Genomic DNA, 19,790 nt, shown 5'->3' on the forward strand with positions numbered 1-19,790 from the left:
TGTTTAAAGTGCTGTACAAATACTTTTCACATTGCCCCTAAGTTAAGCCTGACTGCTTTGTGCCAATCTAGCAGGGACATGAGCACAGTTCTATTTGGGGATTGCTAATGCCTTTCCCTGACAAGGATTAGGGTTGCTGCTAACTGGGGTTCACACCCCAGTCTACCAGCCACCCAATTTCTTACAGGTTTTTAGTAATGCATCATATGGGTACACACATTGTCTGCCTGGGGCATTGAGGATGTTCCTGAAGAGATGAGAGTAGAATTTCAGTTTGACTAGCAAAATATATAAAAATGTCGACTGAAAGAAAGTTAGTTGTATACAGGTCACCAATAGTGGCCATGAAATTGTTGGGATTTAAAATGATGCTATCCTTTGGAATCCTTTTGTGTGCTGCCTCAAGAACATTTTAGTGCATGGTATTGTAACTTGTGACAGAATTTACACACTTAAATCACTGAGCTGCATTTCAACTCGGAATCAGTGTCTTCAGACTCTTTACTTTGGAGCACTTAAAACATTATGGGCTAGATGTAGGTCATCTTATTTTACCGATTCCTAAATACCATATTTTACCAGTATTTAGGAATCGGTAAATAATGTAGGTGATGAATCAGTAAAATTGACCAATTTGGTAATATTTCTTATTACTGATTCGGTAATACCAATTCGGTAATAAGAAATACCTTCCCATTCATTCCTATGGGCCTGGAGGCCCATAGGAATGAACGGGAAGCCATTTACTATTACCCATTCGGTATTTACCGAATCGGTAATAGCGGGAGCATATTCAAGGGTGGCAGGGTGGCACATTGACACCCTGTTGCACCCCTGAATCGTGCATGTGTGCACATGTGGCACACATACATGCTCTAAGGGCATGTATGTCTGCCACATGACACCTTGAAAAGAGCAAAATAATGATTTTTTAAAGGTATTCGGTATTTACCACCAACTTGTAGTTGGTGGTAAATAACGAATCCTTAAGGCAAAAATGCACTCACTTGGGTGCTCCTACATAGGTTTTAAGGATTCGGTAATTTACCGATTCCTTAAAATAAGGAATCAGTATTTTACCGATTCCTTATTTCCAGACTCCTACATTAGAAAGGGCTAAATACCGGTCGGTAACGGGAAAATTACTGATTTTCGGCCGTTACCGACCGGTATTTAGCTACCTACATCTGGCCTTATGTTCCTTAACATGGTATTGCACACAAAGTCATGTGGAAACCACATTAACCATATGTGCCTGAATATGTATGTATGTTAAATACCAATATGTATAGAAATAGATGTGCAACCCACTCCACTACATTCTGGTTTCTGTAATCCATTCTCCAATCCACCCACAGTTCATACACTCCGGTGTACTGCTCCACATGTCTTAGATGCCCATACTAGTGTAAAATGTTTCTCTATATTGTGCACTTCTGTGCCTTGGGATCTGGGTAAACACTATATCAAATACCTCAAAAAAGGTATCGGATTTGGTAACATGGGTCGTTGCCGTTTGGCCTTTCGAGTAATGCGGATCACCCAACATTATTTGCACTTAGAGAAACTAAATGGTTTTCTTCGCTCTTTTTCCTTCTTCTGAAAGAAGCTGGTGAATGTGTCCGAAAAAGGCAAAGATTTGGATATTTCATGCAGCTGTGCCCCAGCAATTCTGGGGCCCCACACTTTGTTCCCCATTCTGGTTTCCATACTTAGAGGTGACCAGTAACAGTGTTGTAGATACTGTCCAGAATTAGTAATTCTGTGCACAGTAGCACCCCCTACAGTTACTGTCCATCTTATCACAGAGCTCCACATGTTTAGCTGCGTCATGGAGCCCGAAAAGGAGGAAGCCATGGGGCTACAGTGAAACCTGATGGAATACCTGACACTTGTGAGATACTATTTCTAAGAATATACTTTTTTCTGAAAAATGTCTGATGAAATACTGCACATTGTAGTAGACGCAAACACAAACCAATCACCAACATAACTTAGCAATGTAATCGTACAAAATATACTTTGGTGATGAGCAGGAGTAAAACAGCAACACAATCCTTGAATCAGTAATAATCAATAGTATCAACAAGAAGCATGGGTGTTAATGAATATTACCTAAATAGATGAGTTTTAATTTATTTGCATATTTCACTACTTACTTCAGAGAGGGGGTCTCCATTAGGAGCGAGGGCATCTCCACCAGATTGTCGCCACTGACTACCAACATGGCGAGCTTTGGCATGTTGGTCAGGGATCGTGGAAGATACCTTAACTTGTTTTTCTGCAGCAGAAGAGTCTTCAGCTCATCTAACCTGAGGGAACATAACACCAAAGCTGTTAATTCACATGAAAGGCGTGGGCATGTCTTCATCGTCATTATCAGGTATTGTGGATATTTCGATTGAAAGATCTCAAAGCACATGTTATTCTATCCTGTAAATAGTCGTCGCTGGGTATCCACTGAATGCATTCATGGGTCATCATGTCTCCAGTTAAATGATTATGCATTAGATCCTATGTCATTTTGTTAGGGCTGTTATTTTGTTCTCACTTCTTAATTTCCTTCCGTAGATTCGGACTCAAGGCTGTGCATAGCATTTTGTTCTAGTTCTTGACAATGACTTGTCGAAATACACCGCCATTCTAGCCTCCTGTTAGCCATTTCTAGATTCACATGAAATATGATGATTGTCTACAGCACTTAAATCTTTTTTTCTTACTTATAATGCTTACCAGTTCCACATAGAGGCACGGTTTCAAGGAATAAAACAAATTTAACAACTCAAACGAAAGAGAGATCTCATAGAACAGTACATTGGTATACAATAACACATATAGAACATAGCATATAACATATAACCTCCAGCACAAGTCTACAAAGAAGTTTACCAAATCAAAAGCTCATCTCAGAACCTTAATGGCTGCAGCAGACTCAAGTTGTCAACTGGACTGATTAAACCACACTGGTCCAATCGTCAATCGTTTATAAAGCCACTCCCTCTAAACTACCGACCATCAAGCACGTGGTCAAATATGTGAATTCCAAAGAGACATATTGGCTCGATTATTCGCTACTTGGAGTTTGAACACAAATCCAATTTCTATTTCAGATTTTAATATCAATGGTGATGTGATACCAGAGGCATGAAAGCACCACCACAGAAATCAGGAGAGCTCTGAAGTTACGGGAATACAAAACGGTGACCGAAACGATTTTGAATTAAATTATAAATGAAAATCAACTCCTCCCCTAGCTATTTTTTTAGTGACGACATCATCATTTGCTCATTTATTGATGCAATTATCTAATCTCCACTATTCTCTTTTCTACATGCTGTCCTGAGGCAACAGCAGAACCACAGCAACAGACCAAGCATTGGATAGTCTTCCTCTTGCTTCTAACCAGTGTCCTTCCTACTCCCAAGCAAAGCGTAGGGAATCTGTCTTCTTTCCTCCCATTAGCAGCTGGGACCATTTGTCCTCACTGTTCTCTCCAAATGAATTAAATCATTTCTCCCCACCCCCTTCCTCCCACTCATTCCTTCAGCTGAGTGCCTGATCTTCCAGCATTCCCAGCCGGCAGTCAATCTTCCTCATTCTCCTACAACCTCCCTTATAAAGGCATGTAAAGAGCTCGTGTAGGTCTATACTCATGACACCTGCCAACAACCCTCTTTCCCACCTGCACCTCCTAGGCACATTAATAATAATAATCCACATTTGTAAAGCGCAAACAATTAACCGTAAGAGTCTCTAGGTGCTGGGGGCCATCGGGAAGCTTAAGCAAGCTATTGCCCAGAGTCACATGGTGCTGGGCTAATCTGCTGCCGGCAGTGGAGATTAAACCATGATCCCCAGATTCCGGAGTCAGTCACCCTGGCCACAGCACCACACCTCTTCCCTTAGCCAAACCCCAGGGCCTCACATAATGATTCTGCTTCTCCTCACGCAGGTAACATCCAGTCTTGTTCCTCTGTAAAGGCATTGCCTCACAGTGAACAATCCACTGGACTCAGGGAGCTTTAGCGTGAGGGATCATATTAGTGAGCTGAGCGAAGAGATGACGGGCAAGGCTGATCAGTGGTAAACATGGGGGTGGTTAAGCCTGTACAGCTTGGCAGTTTAAAGCAAATCCTGGGGCATTCGTAGTGAGAAGAGCTGTTTTAGCTATAAAGGAGGAGTGACAGAATGGGAATGTCAGTGTTTGGGGGCAGACATGTTAACTTTCTGATTTTCATATTACTTCCATAAATAGCCACCATTCCAATGTGAGTCAATGGGACAAAAAGTCCCCAATTTTTCTCTTCTTAAGTCTACATTTTCAACGGTCACAGATGGTGGCCTCGGTACAGAGTGGAATGTATGTACATGCAGATCATTGTCATATCTACCAGGTGACTCCATGTGATATGTGACCCTTTGAATAATTTCATCATGTCATATGTGACCCTTTGAGATAATTCATTTTGGCCTACATCAGGCTTTATAAAGTACAACTGGATAAAACGCACACCTTCATGTTGCGGACCATGGAATTGTCTTTGGACATACATGTTTTCTCTCTGAGGCATGTCATGAAGGTGGGCATTCACGCTTGGCACAGCTGTGTACAGATTTTTATGAAATGTTACTTTCTTTTTGTGTTCAAATTTTTATTGTATTTGAGAAAAAGATGTATACAATCGAAAATTACTTTGATGCAATATGCGCAAAGTAGTATATAGTGCACATGACAACAGAATGAATACCGTATAGCAGCAGTCAAAGTTTAGTGCCAAAAAAGAAATTTAAGCGAAACAATGAAAAAAATGCTAATCGAATCTATTATCTGTTTACTACAAGGTAAATTGCTGCTGAGTGCACATTTCTCTGGAACAATCAGATGATTATACAAAATATATTGTAAATGACAAAAGAGCATTGTGACATTTAGAGCCTGAAGGCAATCGTGAGGAACAATATTGTAATGCACAACAAAGTATGTATCGCCTGCTAGTTAAGACATACCAGAAAGGAAAAATAAAGAAGGGTGGAAAGAGGGAGGAGGACAACGGGAGAGGGAGGAAGGGGAGATCTCCATTCCAGCAATGGAGTCTCCACACATATAAGAATATATTTTAGTAGTGAATATGGAAGTGACAAAGGGGAGCAGGTGGAAAATGGAGAATACTTAATATGGGTACCCATCCAAAAAAAGAGTAAGTCCATTGCTATTCACAAACTGCCCTTCTAAAGTTATTACAGCAAAAAAGGCAGTGAAAAACTCATGCTCAGAACTGAAGTAAGTCCAGCAACACTCATGGCCAAACACGGTTACTGGAACACCCTCCCATTGAGATCAATGTAAGTAGAGACTTAAAATAAAATCCCGTAGGAAATATTCTTAAATTAAATTAATTATGTAATTAATAGTTTTAAATAATAATTATGAATTGACATTAAAAATATATAAAAATAGTACATATTTATTATTTAATTGCAAAATATTTCAATAACTTTTTTAATGTATAAATTAATGTAGCAATCAATTATATTAAATATCAATAACATACTTTTAAATAATTCTATACATCACTTTTAATAATTATTAATGCATAGTTAAAAAGTATTGTTTTTCATTTAGATGGAAATTTATATTTTTAATTTAAAATTGAGACATTTTTTTTTCATTGAATTAATGTTATTTTTCATTCAAATTAGGTTAATAATCCTGTATCATTTATTTCCTTATTTCTACATTTGCAATAAATATATAAAAATCATTTAATATGAAAGTATTTGAATACCTTTTTCCCAAAGGTAATACACTTTTTACTTTTCCCTCTGCTGTCGGGCAGGGATCTAAGTATGGTAAAGCATTGGACCACACCTCTGCAGAACACTCACTCAATCAAGCACATACATGAATCACAACTCATATCAGTCTCAGGCTCTGATTTTCCAGTAGCACATCCTTGCTACTTTGCTCTTGCAGACATGCACACAGCAAAATACCTAGACTCCAACCACACATCATACTAGAAGCACAAAGAACACTTCTGTGTTAAAATGAACATCACATGCTTTTCAGGTTTCGAAGTAGAACTCTTTAATAACAGCCCCTACACAAGTGCACAGCTCCACAGCTCTCTCCTAACTGACAGTGCCAGTGTACATAATGATTTACAACAAGAATAATGGTAACAACTGTCAGTAGAGTGTTGGGGGGCCAATGGATGATAAAGGCTTGGCCTAGTGCCGTGGTGGCAGTCAGTCACGTCATTCACTGTTGCGTGCCAAAGCCATAGCACCCGGCAGTGATACCGTTATAACACATCTTCCCCTCATTGAAAATTTGCAAAAGGGGAGTTATTCACAAATAAAGTCATCGTATATTTTGGGTTTGCTAATGGGACCACCGCATCTTCCTGAGACACTGTTACTGTCAACACCCACATCAGAGTCTGAGTGTGAATTAGTTTCTTCACCTGGGTATGGTGAGTGGTGATCAGTAGGTGCCCTGGAAGTAAGGATATCCCCATCATCAGAACCACAGTTACTTGCCAACAGGTCATTACGCATAATGTTTGACTTGTCAACCATAAGATCGGGGTCAGAGTGCGGACCTGTACTATCACTCCGAGCAGATGTGTGGTGATCAGTCGGTGCAGAGAAACTGGGTTGGACATCTTCATCGGAGCCACTGTTTCTTGCCAGAAATTTGTCATGCAAATTGGATCGCCTGTTAACATTACCAGGTTCATCATAATCAACCCATAAGTCATCATTGGCATTTCTTGTACAAGGCTGAATCATCTGTTTGCCGTCATAGCTACACTTTGCTAGTCTGTTCATGTGCCATACCTTTCCACCACTGAGTCTGACTGACCATTTGTAAACTTTACTTATACGAAAGGGTAATGAGCATCTATTTCCCCCTTCTTTACTTTCTTTTCAAAGCGAACTTTGACAAGATCACCCACATTGAATGAGTGATTCTTAACACCATGTCGATTGTCATAATAATAATAATAATAATCCACATTTGTAGAGCGTGAACAATCACCCGTAAGGGTCTCTAGGCGCTGGGGGCCATCGGGAAGATTAAGCAAGCTATTGCCCAGAGTCACATGGTGCTGGGCTAATCTGCCGCCGGCATAGGGGATCGAACCGTGATCCCCAGATTCCAGAGTCAGTCGCCCTGGCCACTGCGCCACACCTCTCCCTCTCATACCATTCTTTGTAACTTTGTTGAGCTTTTTCAATATTATCTCTAACAGTTTCTCGTGACCATTCTATTCATGTTGACCATTCCATCCAACCTAAGTCCTTGCTGATAGGTTTTCTGCTTCTCATGAGGATGAAAGGGGATTCTTTGGTGCTGACGTTGGGTGTGATTCTGTAATCCCAAATAAGCTTAAAGATTTCTTCTTCCCAGTTGAGATTACCATTCCTGGAAAGTTGTATGCTTCCTTTTAAAACCCTGTTGAAGCGTTCCACAAAGCCGATTCCTTCAGGATGATATAATGAAGTTGTGTTGTGAGTTATGGAATTTCTTTTGAGGAAGGATAAAAATGCATCAGAAGAGAACTGGGGTCCGTTGTCCGTAAGAATGCATTTACGTAAACCTTCACCCTTGAACAGTTTGTCCAGAAATGGAAATGACACACGCACTGTCAACACGGGGTACAATTTTAATTTCCGGACATTTGGGAAAATGATCCATGACAACAAGAATGTACTTCAGTTCTCCATCATGGCCTTCAATCGGCCCTGCAATATCTAATCCTAATATTTTCCAAGGCATATTGGGTGATGCTAACGGATGTAAGGGAACTTTTGTTATCTTTATAGTTTTGTCAGAGTCATTGCAATCTTGGCAGTCTCTGACCAGACTTTAATTTGCGTATCTAGCCCTGGCCACCAATAGCTGTTTTTGATTCTGAGTTTCGTTTTTGAGATGCCCAAATGACCAATGTGACATAAATCAAGAATTCTTGTTCTTAGTGAGTTGGGAGGAAAGGCTTTCCCCACTCTGAATAGAACATTGTTCTCATAACTCAATTCATTTCTTAGTTCCCAAAATAGCCTTATATTCTCCTTAGGAGGTTTCTTGTCAGGCCATTTAGTGTTGATGAATTTGCAAACATTTTGTAGAGTGGCATCTTTCAACATGTGATTGTTCCATTCACTTTTAGTGATGCCAACAAAATCAACATCAAACAGTAAAGCTACTTTACCAATGTCATCCTGTTCATCATTAGTACCTTCATTAGGTAAGGGCAGTCAACTTAAAAAGTCTGCAACCTTGTTTTTGACACCTGGCCAGTATTTAACTGTTACTGATAGTCCAGCAATTTTATGGACATTTTGCTAAGCCTGGGGGAGGCATTTTGTAACCCAGCAGGCGAAAGAATTTTGATTAGGGGTGTGAGATCAGTACGTAAGTTTACGTTGTAACCCCAAACATAAACTCTGAAGTAGTTGAGTTCCCAAGAGCAAGCCAGCATTTTGCGTTCAATTACCGAATATTTCTCTTCAGCTGGGGTTAGAGAAAGAGATGCAAATGCTACCACCCATTCGTAGTTATTTTGTGGGTCTTTCTGTGAAAGGACAGCACCAAGTCCTTTATTGCTGGCATCAGTGGTTACAATAATTTGAGCCGAGGGATCAAAATCTTTAAGAAATGATGCATTACTGATTTCTTTTTTGATGTTGTCAAACGCCAATTGACATGGAATGGACCAAGAGAATTTCATTTTGTTCTTAAGAAACTGTAGAATATGGTACGTTTTTTCAGAAAAACGTTGTATAAATTTTGAATAAAATTCAGGTAGTCCAAGGAATGCTCTAACATCATCTTTGCTGGTGGGGCTAGGTGCTTGGAGAATAGACATTTTTTGGGTTTGATACCATCATGACTTATACAATGACCCAAACAATTGTCACTGGATTGAGAAAATTTACATTTATCTAATTCAACAGTTAAACCATTACATTTTAGAATCTCACAAACATGTTTTAAACGGGCATCATGTTCCATTTGGTTACTGCCCATAACCAAGATATCGTCTTGGAAAAACTTAATGCCGACAGCATCCTCAAAGTTGATAGACATTACTCTTTGAAAGAGTGCTGCAGCTGAAGCCAAACCAAACGGTACCCGTGTGACTCGATAACAACCAAATGGAGTGATAAAAGTAGTAAATTTCCTTGAGTCAATATGTAACGGAATCTGGTGATAAGCTGATTTTAAATCAATAATCGAAAACACTTTCATGTCTTTGGTCACTGTGAATATTTCATTAATACTTGGAAGTGGGAATTTGTCCACAATAATGTTTTTGTTGAGATCTCTCAGGTCAATGCAGAGTCTGATCTTACCATTAGGGCGTTTGGGGGAGAAATCCACTCTGCAGATTCCACTTTCTCAATGACACCTATGGTAACCAAATTATTAAGATCAGTTTGTACCTCATCTCTGATGGATAACAGTAGGTGTCTTACTTTGTGAATGCATGGAGAAGAGTTGTCTTTTAATTCAATTTTATGTTCAAAACAATGGAGTAATCCCACCTTACCAGAGAAAACTTCAGGGTATTGCATGTGTAATTTGTCACTAAATTCACATTTGTTGCTAATGGACATGACAGGATCACTACTGTTGGGATTTAAAATACTCCCCAATTCAGCTTGGTCATACCATCCCAATACAGAAGGTAATTTTTTGCCACAAAAAGTTTGCAAAGGGCTCTTCTCCCTTTGAATTCAAAATCCAATTCGCGATTGTCAATGAATTCTATATTTTCACCTGTGTAACTTTTTATGATGACGTTAGATTTTTCAAGGGAAGATCCTGATTTATGTACAAAAAATTGCTTCCATGTGTTGTTATTGACTATTGTGAACGCGGAGCCAGAGTCGGCAACAACATTCATCAAAACCCCACCCATATTTATTTCACACATGGGCTTCTTTATTTTCGTGGGACTGATTCCAAGAATGTCATATTCAATAGAAAATATGCAATTAATTTCATCCGATTCACATTCTTGCATGTCATCTGAAGTCGCATCATCTTGAATATGTTGAACAGGCTTGCTTTGTTTGTGAGACTTTCTATTACAACATTTAGAGAAATGTCCAACTAACCCACAATGAGTACATTTATGGTATCTAGCAGGACACATTTTGAAGTCAGCAAGGTGAAGAGGAGATCCACAACTACAACATTTTCTATTGGTTAAATCATTTGTATTCTTAGAGTATTGTTTCAAAAACGGAAGAGCGTGTCAATGATTACGTGTGTAGTAGTACGTCATCGTTGCTCCACAAGCTATCACAGGCTCCACCTTGCTCCGTGCTGCCCCACACTGACACACTCTCACCGTACGGAAGACCGCAACAGCTGGTAGGGGTCCCATAAACACACCAGAGACACACAGAAGTCTCATGAGCACTCTGGAGACACACCGCTGTCGGGATGCTTCTTGCCGGTGAGTTGCAGAATTACGCTGGATCGCAGAACCACTGGAACAGCAGGTTTCTTGATGATCATCCAGCGATTTAAAGTTAATGAAAAATGTGAGGGGCTGTTGTAGTTCGTCGCCTCGTCGCCACTTGTTAAAATGAATATAACACGATTTTCAGGTTTCGAAGTAGAACTCTTTAATAACAGCCCCTACACAAGTGCACAGATCCGCAGCTCTCTCCTAACTGACAGCGCCAGTGTACATAACGGTTTACAACATGAATAACGGTAACAACTGTCAGTAGAATGTTGGGGGGCCAATGGATGATATTGACTTGGCCTTGTGCCGTGGTGGCAGCCGGACACGTCATTCACTGTCGGCACGCAGCTGTGATACCATTAATTTAACCAAGAATGACAAAGAACTGTCTGCAACTTTGCTCGCAATTCTACATGACTTCAAGGTCATAATTTTGACCAGGATAAAAGTAAAAATGTTGATGGATTATGAATCAGCCCTCAGTACTATAACATGTAGGTTTAAATGTAGTTTTTGTTTCAAACCATAAAGGGAACACAATATTCTGCATGAAAGGGAAATTACAATAGGCAACCCGGGATGATATCCACCTTTTCCATACTCAGAAGCCATAACAATTCAGCTCAGGCCATTTTGGGTACCTCTTTTAAACTGTTATAAACAAACTGTCCTCATAATTATAACAAAATCAAGTTCAAGCATCAGAAGTACTTTCAAACATACTCTCCTCAAAAGTTGAAATCATATTTTCACACTAAAAATACAGGGGCATATTATCAAGGGGGTTTATCTCCGCTTTTTTGGCTTTAAAAGCCAAGAAAGTGGAGATAAAATTATCTCCCTATTACCTAGCTGTCGCTAACACCAGTTAGTGACAGCTACTAGGAGATAGCGACCATCTTGGGCCCCGCTTTGCATGTCAGTGATATGTATCACTAATGACATGCAAAGTGCGCGTGCCAAGATGTTAGCGATGGGAAACAGTCGCTAACAGTTCTTAGCCATGTTATCCAATGGTAGGTGGATAACATGGCTAAGAGCATTAGCTCGGTAATGCATGAATATCGCTGACTTTTCAGTGATATTCATGCATTTCGGCCAATTTTTATCGCTTAGGAGATAAACCTTGATAATAGCAAGGTTCCTAAGCGATAAAAATCGCCGCAGCTCGGCGATAACCAACATAGCGATAATTATCGCTAGTTGCTGGTAATATGCCCCAAAGTCTTCTGGTGAAAGCACACTCTTAGGTATATGTAGACTATCATTTCAACAAATTATTTTCTCCTATACTCTTAACCAATGCTGTAAACAGAAATGGTTCCAAAGTGCCAGGCTCCTCATCAGATGAAGACCAGTTCTAACACCTTAAAAAGTTACCAGAAGCAGCTGAATGTATTTAGAGTTTAGTGAACATATATTTCATCACAAATGTGCACTTGTAATAAGACAGATGGTATATCGATCACATTGTGACGTAGTACGCATCCACCAAAATCGAAACCAGGCTTTGCCATTTTGTATGGTCCTGAAATCCTTGGATACCCTAAAAAGAGAGAGAAAATACAGATGTGGTCTCTCATCTCCCAATGGGAGACAGGCATCTACTTTAGAAGGGAAGCAGAAAGTCCATGTGACCATATAGAGCCGGACTGGGGAGAATTATGAGTACCATGTGAGAGTAAGAAAATAGATCCCTATTTCACAGTTCGGGCTCCGGGACATTTTTACATTCAACTCAACTCAATCAGGATCACATTCAAATGAAAACTCAGACAACTCAAAAGGAATGCATTGCTCACAAGCCAATGTTCATTTTACATTCTAGAGAGGGTATTCACTGCATGACATTTGCCTTTAAGTTAATGCAAATACAATTTTGTATCTCAAATTAGGTAAAGGTTTTCTGATTAAACTTGACTGCTAACTCTTCGAACAGTAGCAGCATTACCCCACCCCGTAGTGCCTTGAGACCCTCACGGGTAAGTAGTGCGCTTTACAAATGCTTGATTGATCGATTGATTGAACTTGGGGACATTTGCAAGTGAAAATAGAAAAACATTGATTATTGCTTTTAGATCTGGTGTACAGTGGGATTGTTTCATCGTCATCTGGAACCATTCTGCCAATACCTTTGTCAATACCCAGATTGTTGTAATGCGCACTGTCGTGAGTTTGGCAAACACTGGTTGCGCTACTCCACAGAAATAGCACATACCGTCCAATTAGAAAATCATGCACTGTTAATACTTAGCAGGCTGCCGTAATTCTGCAAAAACTATTCATCAAGTATGCTATGGATATAATCTGATGTTACAGACGCACTTGTTAAGTTTGGGAAATTTAATTGGACTTGATTGTTGAAAAGTTGAGTAGTGCTATTACAGAAAGTACATTGCCCAGAGGCTAATCCAGATGAGGAAGTTCAGCTATTTTGTGTCCTAGCTTGAGGCATAGCAGCTGCACAGAGGACCGATGGTGTGCACTTGAGCTGAACTTGTGCTTTATGTTCCTGAAATGTGATTTACATTCTGAGACTTATGGTTCTGCCGCAAAGCACCAGCAGGTCTAGCAGGTTGTATTTCATAATATCAATGTACGTAATATGAACCTCCATGTATATTGACTCCAGGATATGGGCTACAATCATATTGCCAAGGTAAGCATGTAAAAAGAAGCATTGAATTACTATTCTTATCACCACATCCACTTATCATGACCATCTGTTGGTAGTCCATATTATGTAGTTCACGTAAGTGCAGATCAATATAATAATCTCTATTTTGGTGAAGCATCCTCAGGCATTCTTCACAACGGTTTAGAGGTGCGACTAGCTAATGAGTCAATGCAGGATCCTGACAAAATAGGCGCCTCCTCCACTTTGGCAGAAAAGCGTCGCCCCACTACTTACAGTGGGGCCTGGCTGTGCTTCCTGTTCATAGAGAGCAGAAGCAGAGACTTGGGACCGGCACTAGGTATGTTTTTTTATTTTTTAATGGTGTGCACCTAAGAGCCCCTTCCCCGCCGCGAGACTCTGCCCACTCAGCTTCACCCCCCGCCCCAGCGCCTGCCCCGCCACCCCCTGCCCCGCCACCCGTGAGCCATGCTGTCTGCCACTGAATATAAGGGGGTGACAAGTATGAGTCAGGGAAGATTTAAGTCTAAACTTAAATTAGATGACATTTATAGTAGTTTCAAATGAAGACAATTTTGAATCTTATAGGAAACAAACTTGTTTTGAAACTCAGTCTTTGCATGTATAACTCAAAAAAGGGCAATGTTGAGCTGTGTTTCACAGATCTAAACTATGAAGCATCACTCTAGTGCATAAACAAAGAAGCGATTTAGTAAGAAAGTTTAAAAATGTGTTCAGAAGGAAGAGGAAAGTATTTTATTATTATTCGGTTTTTAATCTGTAATTATTTAAGATGCTGAAGAAATTAGTCCAAGCATAGGAAGCAGAAAGTTAACTCATTCTTTCGCGATTATTTGATTAAGTTCACTCATGTAATCTGTTAGCAACATACAGTCAATGGAGAGTAATCGAGATGTAACACTCAGAAATCCGGAATTATATATAGTGGATAATAAGTTTCTGTGAAAAGCATTCACAAATGAATATAGTGGTACGTGTTTGAGTGTACCATTTAGAATATAGATATTGGCTAAAGTGAAGTGATTCTTTGTTTTGTTTTTCTTAAATTCTTCCCTCAATGTATGAGAATGAAAATTGGTGACTTTTCAAATAAACGGTGCATAGATAGCTGTAGAACTGACATCCAAAGAATGCATTGTGAGGAATTTACCAAATTCTACTCCCTCATAGCAACTTGTTTTTATGGAAGAAGTCTACATGACAGGCAAGCTCATAATAAACCTGCAATAGATTCATAACTATATTTCGTTCAGACAGGTCAATATTTGAAGAAATCCATATTTTACTTGATATGCTCATCGCAGGGAAATTATTCTTCATGTCATACCTTGAAAGATACATATTTCACAGCTCCAGATCATTTTTCAGAAGATTACGAAACCATTGATGTGTGCCTAGATCACAAATTGCCAGAATGATGTACAATTAATGTCGCAGGATACATTTCTATTTCTAGATCAAGCTCATAAAGACAATCTGCACACACACCAATTTGAAGCAAAGTGTTTATTAGCAAAAATAAATCAGTCTGTGAGCCACAGAGCCGGACGACATGAGGGTGAAAACATTAAGGCACTGGGGGATAAGGGCTACAGCAGGCACATCCTCACAACTGCGACTGGTGTAATCTCTTCTCAGGGTTGCTGATGTCATTGTGAAGTGCAGTGGTCGCTGTTGGATAAGTTTCTTAACTGGTCCTCACAATCAGAAAAGCTCTATACTTCAATGGGAAGTAGGTTTTCATCCTTAGGGATGCATCCATTGTCTTCTCCACATATGGGCAGGGTATAATTTCTTGTAAGATCTTAGCCCAGGTGTATCCCTATCCTAGAAACTGGGTAGCAATCAGCAAGATGCCTATCTATGCAAGACAGACCTTCTGAGTTATACTAGTGTGGACGTCTATCTTTCAAAGATCATAGAACTAAGTATTGGTCAAGAGATGCAGCATTTAGGGTCTGTCCTTAACAATTTCAGTGACTGCAACGAATATGGAACAGCTCTCTATTCCCGGAAGAGCAGGCTAACAAAAGGTTGCATTTATGTGAAAATGTCCCAAGATAACAACAAAAAGAGAATTTTGCATCTAAAAATTCACTGACCATTTAATAAGCAAATTTAAATCAAAAGGTCTCACACAAAAATCATCAATCAATACCGCTAGTATACATAATTCTTCTTTTGTTCAACATTAACCCCAGTCACTCTTATCAGACAGTTAGTTACATCTTCCCCGTGTGGGATGAGTTTAGGACACTGCCATACAGTCTGCAAAATGTTCCTCCCTATCTGCAGCTCCTGAGGCAACGTCCAAGTCTGTTCTCCCAAATCTTCTCATTCGCAACAGAGTAGAGTAGAATATATGAAGGATTTTTTATTGAATTAGCCTAAGGCCAATCTTAATTGACACTTCTCTAAGTACCTATATCACCTTCGACCACTCCTCATCCATTAGCTCTCCCAAGTCTTGCACCCATTTCACCCTCAGTCCCTCAAGATTATATATTTCATTGTTAAGTTATTTTCTTGGACATGAGAAATATCACCTTCTGTGAGAGGGGGTCTTACAGTACCCCGTCTTCTAGGGCACTACTCTGTTCAATACACACTTTTTAGATATACAGGCAGCTGGCGCTTGTCGTAATAGCAGACATTTAAACACCTCCAGTTCAACAATTTGATACTCTACTCTGAGGGTTTCAAAGGGTTTAAGTCCAGTCTGAGTGTATCCATTTCCAAGTTTACTAGTTCTGAACCAGTCCCATTTGTGGAGGCCTGATAATCTCCTAATCTTCCACAGTTGATCTCTAACCCATAGGAGTGTCTCCCCGGTCTACTGGTTTCTCCAATCAATATATCTAAGTACTGCTTGCTAAGCCTTCACAACCCCCAGTATATACTCCAGGAGGCTTCTGCTACATGCTGTCCTGTATAGGGCTGCCAATTAGCCTTTCTTTCCCATAATATTTTTCCAACCTCAGAGATGGTTCCTCCAAGGCTGCAAAGGATCAGTCACTTACAGGAGAATCTGAGATGCACACTATTATTATCCCCTTAGAACTGGAAGGGCAATGTCCTCATCATACATCCTATGGGACAGTTTGTTAAAGACAATCCGAGCCACTACACCATTCCATAGCAAGCAATAACCACACTTAAACTTTTAAAAATAGGCCTCCAGAACCAAGTGTGCTGTATTCTGTAGTGTGTATATAAACTTTTGAGGTGTGACCATTTTAAACTAAGCCACTCGACCCATCAGTGAGGGTGATGGATGCCTTCAATATACTTTGCTGCTATTCAGCATTTGAGGGCACCTAGGCAGCACCCTCAGACTCCAGGTCATCAGTTTGTACAAGATACATTTTGACACAATTCTTTTTTTATATATATTTTTCTTCATTGTCAAAACATTGTAGTGAGAATGAGCACACACAACATAGAGCAAATCTGGCATCCAGCTCCAATAGGTGCTTAATACAACAACCATAAACAACCCCCTAACCTTCCCCTCCTCCATCAGGCAGGCTGCACTATACCCCATGTGTGAGCATATCTGTGTAACTGGATGTGTGCCTGTGATAGCTAAGCAGAACCTAAGATACTACGAGTGCACAGGGAAGCCATGACAAATACATGTACTGGACACTCATGATTACTGGATCCTCTGCTACATGATGGCTTCACTGTACCCTAAGGTGTTTGGTACCCAATACCTTGTCTTGATAAACTCAAACTGATGCCAGTGACGGATTTATTAAACAATGCACCAAGAGGATACTTTAGAGGTGCCCCTTAAAAACCTACCGACTACTAGTGTGTTGACTGACCGCTCTCGACCAGCCAGCCACCAAAGTCAGGTTTCTGACGTCCTGAGGTTGATGGAGCAAGGATTGAAGAAAACAAAACTTGCCTAGAGAAATCCCTCATTAACAGTACTAATCGGTAAAAATAGTATAGAAAATGAAATTAATATATGCACAACATTTACATATGGGGAAAAGAGCTTTACGCATGCTTAACTAATGAATAATAAAATGCAACGCGACTGAAACTTTAAACTGGAAAAGGCAACTTTAAACTGGAAAAGGCTTTTGCGCATGTGCAAACCAGAATTACGTAGATAGCAACATGACTACCCCGTTCAGAGGGAAACTCTCACGCATGCACAGGAATTACTAACATTAGGTCTTGAGGTACCGCATGCCTGGCATATGCTTGCCTGAATTTAAAGAGAGCTGTTGCTGCTAATGCTTTTGCTTAAAGAAAGAGAAAATAACATGGGATAGAGAAGAAATGAGTGGTGAACAGTGAAACTCACATATTTGATAAATGAACGTCTCTTTATGATTCCTTTATTAATACGTTTGGGCCTATTGTGGCATGCAAGAGAAAAAGATGGCAGTGAAAATGGAGGCAATCCAAGCATGAGCAGTGGAATCATGATGTGACCTGCTGACCATGTCACTGACAGAATGCCAAGAGTCAAGGACGACAGCCGTGTGAAACCTCTTCTCGACTGTGGAACTGCATTCAAGATGTATTTGATTTGCAGCATTAAATAAATGGGAAAGGAAATAAGACAGAATAATGAATGAGCTAAAGGGGAAGGGTTTGTTAGACAAAAGAGTTTATTAAGAAATTAAACAAGTCAGCATGAGGTGATGACAACTCCCCTGTCCCTGCCCAATCACAGTATACAATCCAGTGATATTTGCAACTTTTGAGGGTGGGACATGCAGAAATTACCTACTGGCGGTCGCCAGTAGGTATATATAGTTAGGATTTTTTCTCTATGGTTTTTTTGAAAATTCTATGTCTAATAACTTTGGCGTTTGTGGACGGAATTGGCTGAAATTTTCAGGAAAATGGCACATTTTGTTTCTGAGCAGCCCCTGAAAATTGGGGGGGGGTTCGTCCAGGGGGGGTCGAGAAAAAAGGGGGGTCCCAAAACGTGTTTTTAACATTGAGTTTTCCATAGGGCGGTTGGCCTCACTTTTAGCCCGAACGGCTGAATGGATTTGCACGAAACTTGGCAAAATTGTAGGGACTGGTAGCCCGATGTGCCTTTTGTAGGTCTCAATATATGTGCTACAGTGGATTTTGAGAAATTAACGTTTAAAAAAAGATATATATCTGTAACAGCGGACCGGGCAGCGCTCCAGGACGCGTACTTTTCGCGCAACGGAGCTTTGTGAAGCGAAGCTGATTGGTTCTCCGGCGTCTGTCAACATTCCAAACAGTCCGTAGCGGCCGCCATCTTGTCTCTCGGTAGGATCGAGAGACAAGAGGAGGCCAAAGCGAAGGGGCAAATGACCATAAGGGGGAATAGTAGATCCTCGCTGACCCCCTAGGTTTGATGTGGAGGTTTTAAAAGGGCCCCGCGGGGCAAAAAAAAAAAAATAATAATAATCGAACGGCTGAATGGATTTGCACGAAACTTGGCAAAATTGTAGGGACTGGTAGCCCGATGTGCCTTTGCTAGGTCTCAATATATGTGCTTCAGTGGATTTTGAGAAATTAACGTTCAAAAAAAGATATATATCTGTAACAGCGCACCGCTTCGCGTACTTTTCGCGTTACGGAGCTTTGCGAAGCGAAGCTGATTGGCTCTCCGGTGTCTGTAAACATTCCAAACAGTACGTAGCGGCCGCCATCTTGTCTCTCGGTAGGATCGAGAGACAAGAGGAGGCCAAAGCAAAGGGGCAAATGACCATAAGGGGGCATAGTAGATCCTCGCTGACCCCCTAGGTTTGATGTGGAGGTTTTAAAAGGGCCCCGCGGGGCAAAAAAAAATAATAATAATAATAATCGAACGGCTGAATGGATTTGCACGAAACTTGGTAAAATATTAGGGACTGGTAGCCCGATGTGCCTTTGCTAGGTCTCAATATATGTGCTTCAGTGCATTTTGAGAAATTAACGTTCAAAAACAAGATATATATCTGTAACAGCGCTCCGCTTCGTGGAGATAAAATTATATCTGTATTACCTAGCTGTTGCTAACACCAGTTAGCGACGGCTAGTAGGAGATAGCGACCATCTTGGGCCCCACTTTGCATGTGAGTGATATTTATCACTAATGACATGCAAAGTGGGCATGCCAAGATGTTAGCGACTGGAAACAGTCGCTAACATCGCTATCTCCTATTATCAACTTTAGGAAATATTCGAGATAAGCGCGAATATCTCCAAAAAGTAACAGCTGCCCTGAGCAGTTCTTAGCCATGTTATCCAATGGGAGGTGGATAACATGGCTAAGAGCATTAGCTCGGTAATGCATGAATATCGCTGAGTTTTCAGCGATATTAATGCATTGCGGTCGTTTTTTATCGTATTTGCGATAAACCTTGATAATAGCAAGGTTTATCTGCGATAATTTCTGACGGTAAAAAAATCTTTGCAATGCATCGTTAGTAAGCATGGGCGGATCTAGCGGATCTCGCGTACGCGAACTTGCGGATTTACGGATTCGCAATCCGCGAAGATCCGCGAACTCTAGCAGATTTGCGGATTTTCCCGTTTTTTGTGTTGGCGCGCGTTCGTGCCGATTTTGGGACAAGTTCGCAATTGCGAACTTACTTTTCGGCTCGCAACGGCCGCGACTATGTTGTTTCTACGTCTGGTTTATCATCACAGGTTCA

The 19,790-nt window shown here is 40.4% G+C and overlaps 1 protein-coding gene across 1 annotated transcript in view; it reads right to left on the reverse strand.

Annotated features, from left to right (window-relative positions):
• LRRC2 (leucine rich repeat containing 2) overlaps positions 1-19,790 on the reverse strand; it is an 878,803-nt gene that overhangs the window by 66,549 nt on the left and 792,464 nt on the right. Inside the window, exon 7 of the mRNA XM_078677386.1 lies at positions 2,160-2,312. Coding sequence (XP_078533512.1) covers positions 2,160-2,312 — 153 coding nt within the window. The remainder of the gene's footprint in view (positions 1-2,159; positions 2,313-19,790) is intronic.

This window comes from Lissotriton helveticus, chromosome 2_1 (assembly GCF_964261635.1).
Source record: "Lissotriton helveticus chromosome 2_1, aLisHel1.1, whole genome shotgun sequence".
NCBI classification, from domain to species: Eukaryota; Metazoa; Chordata; class Amphibia; order Caudata; family Salamandridae; genus Lissotriton; species Lissotriton helveticus.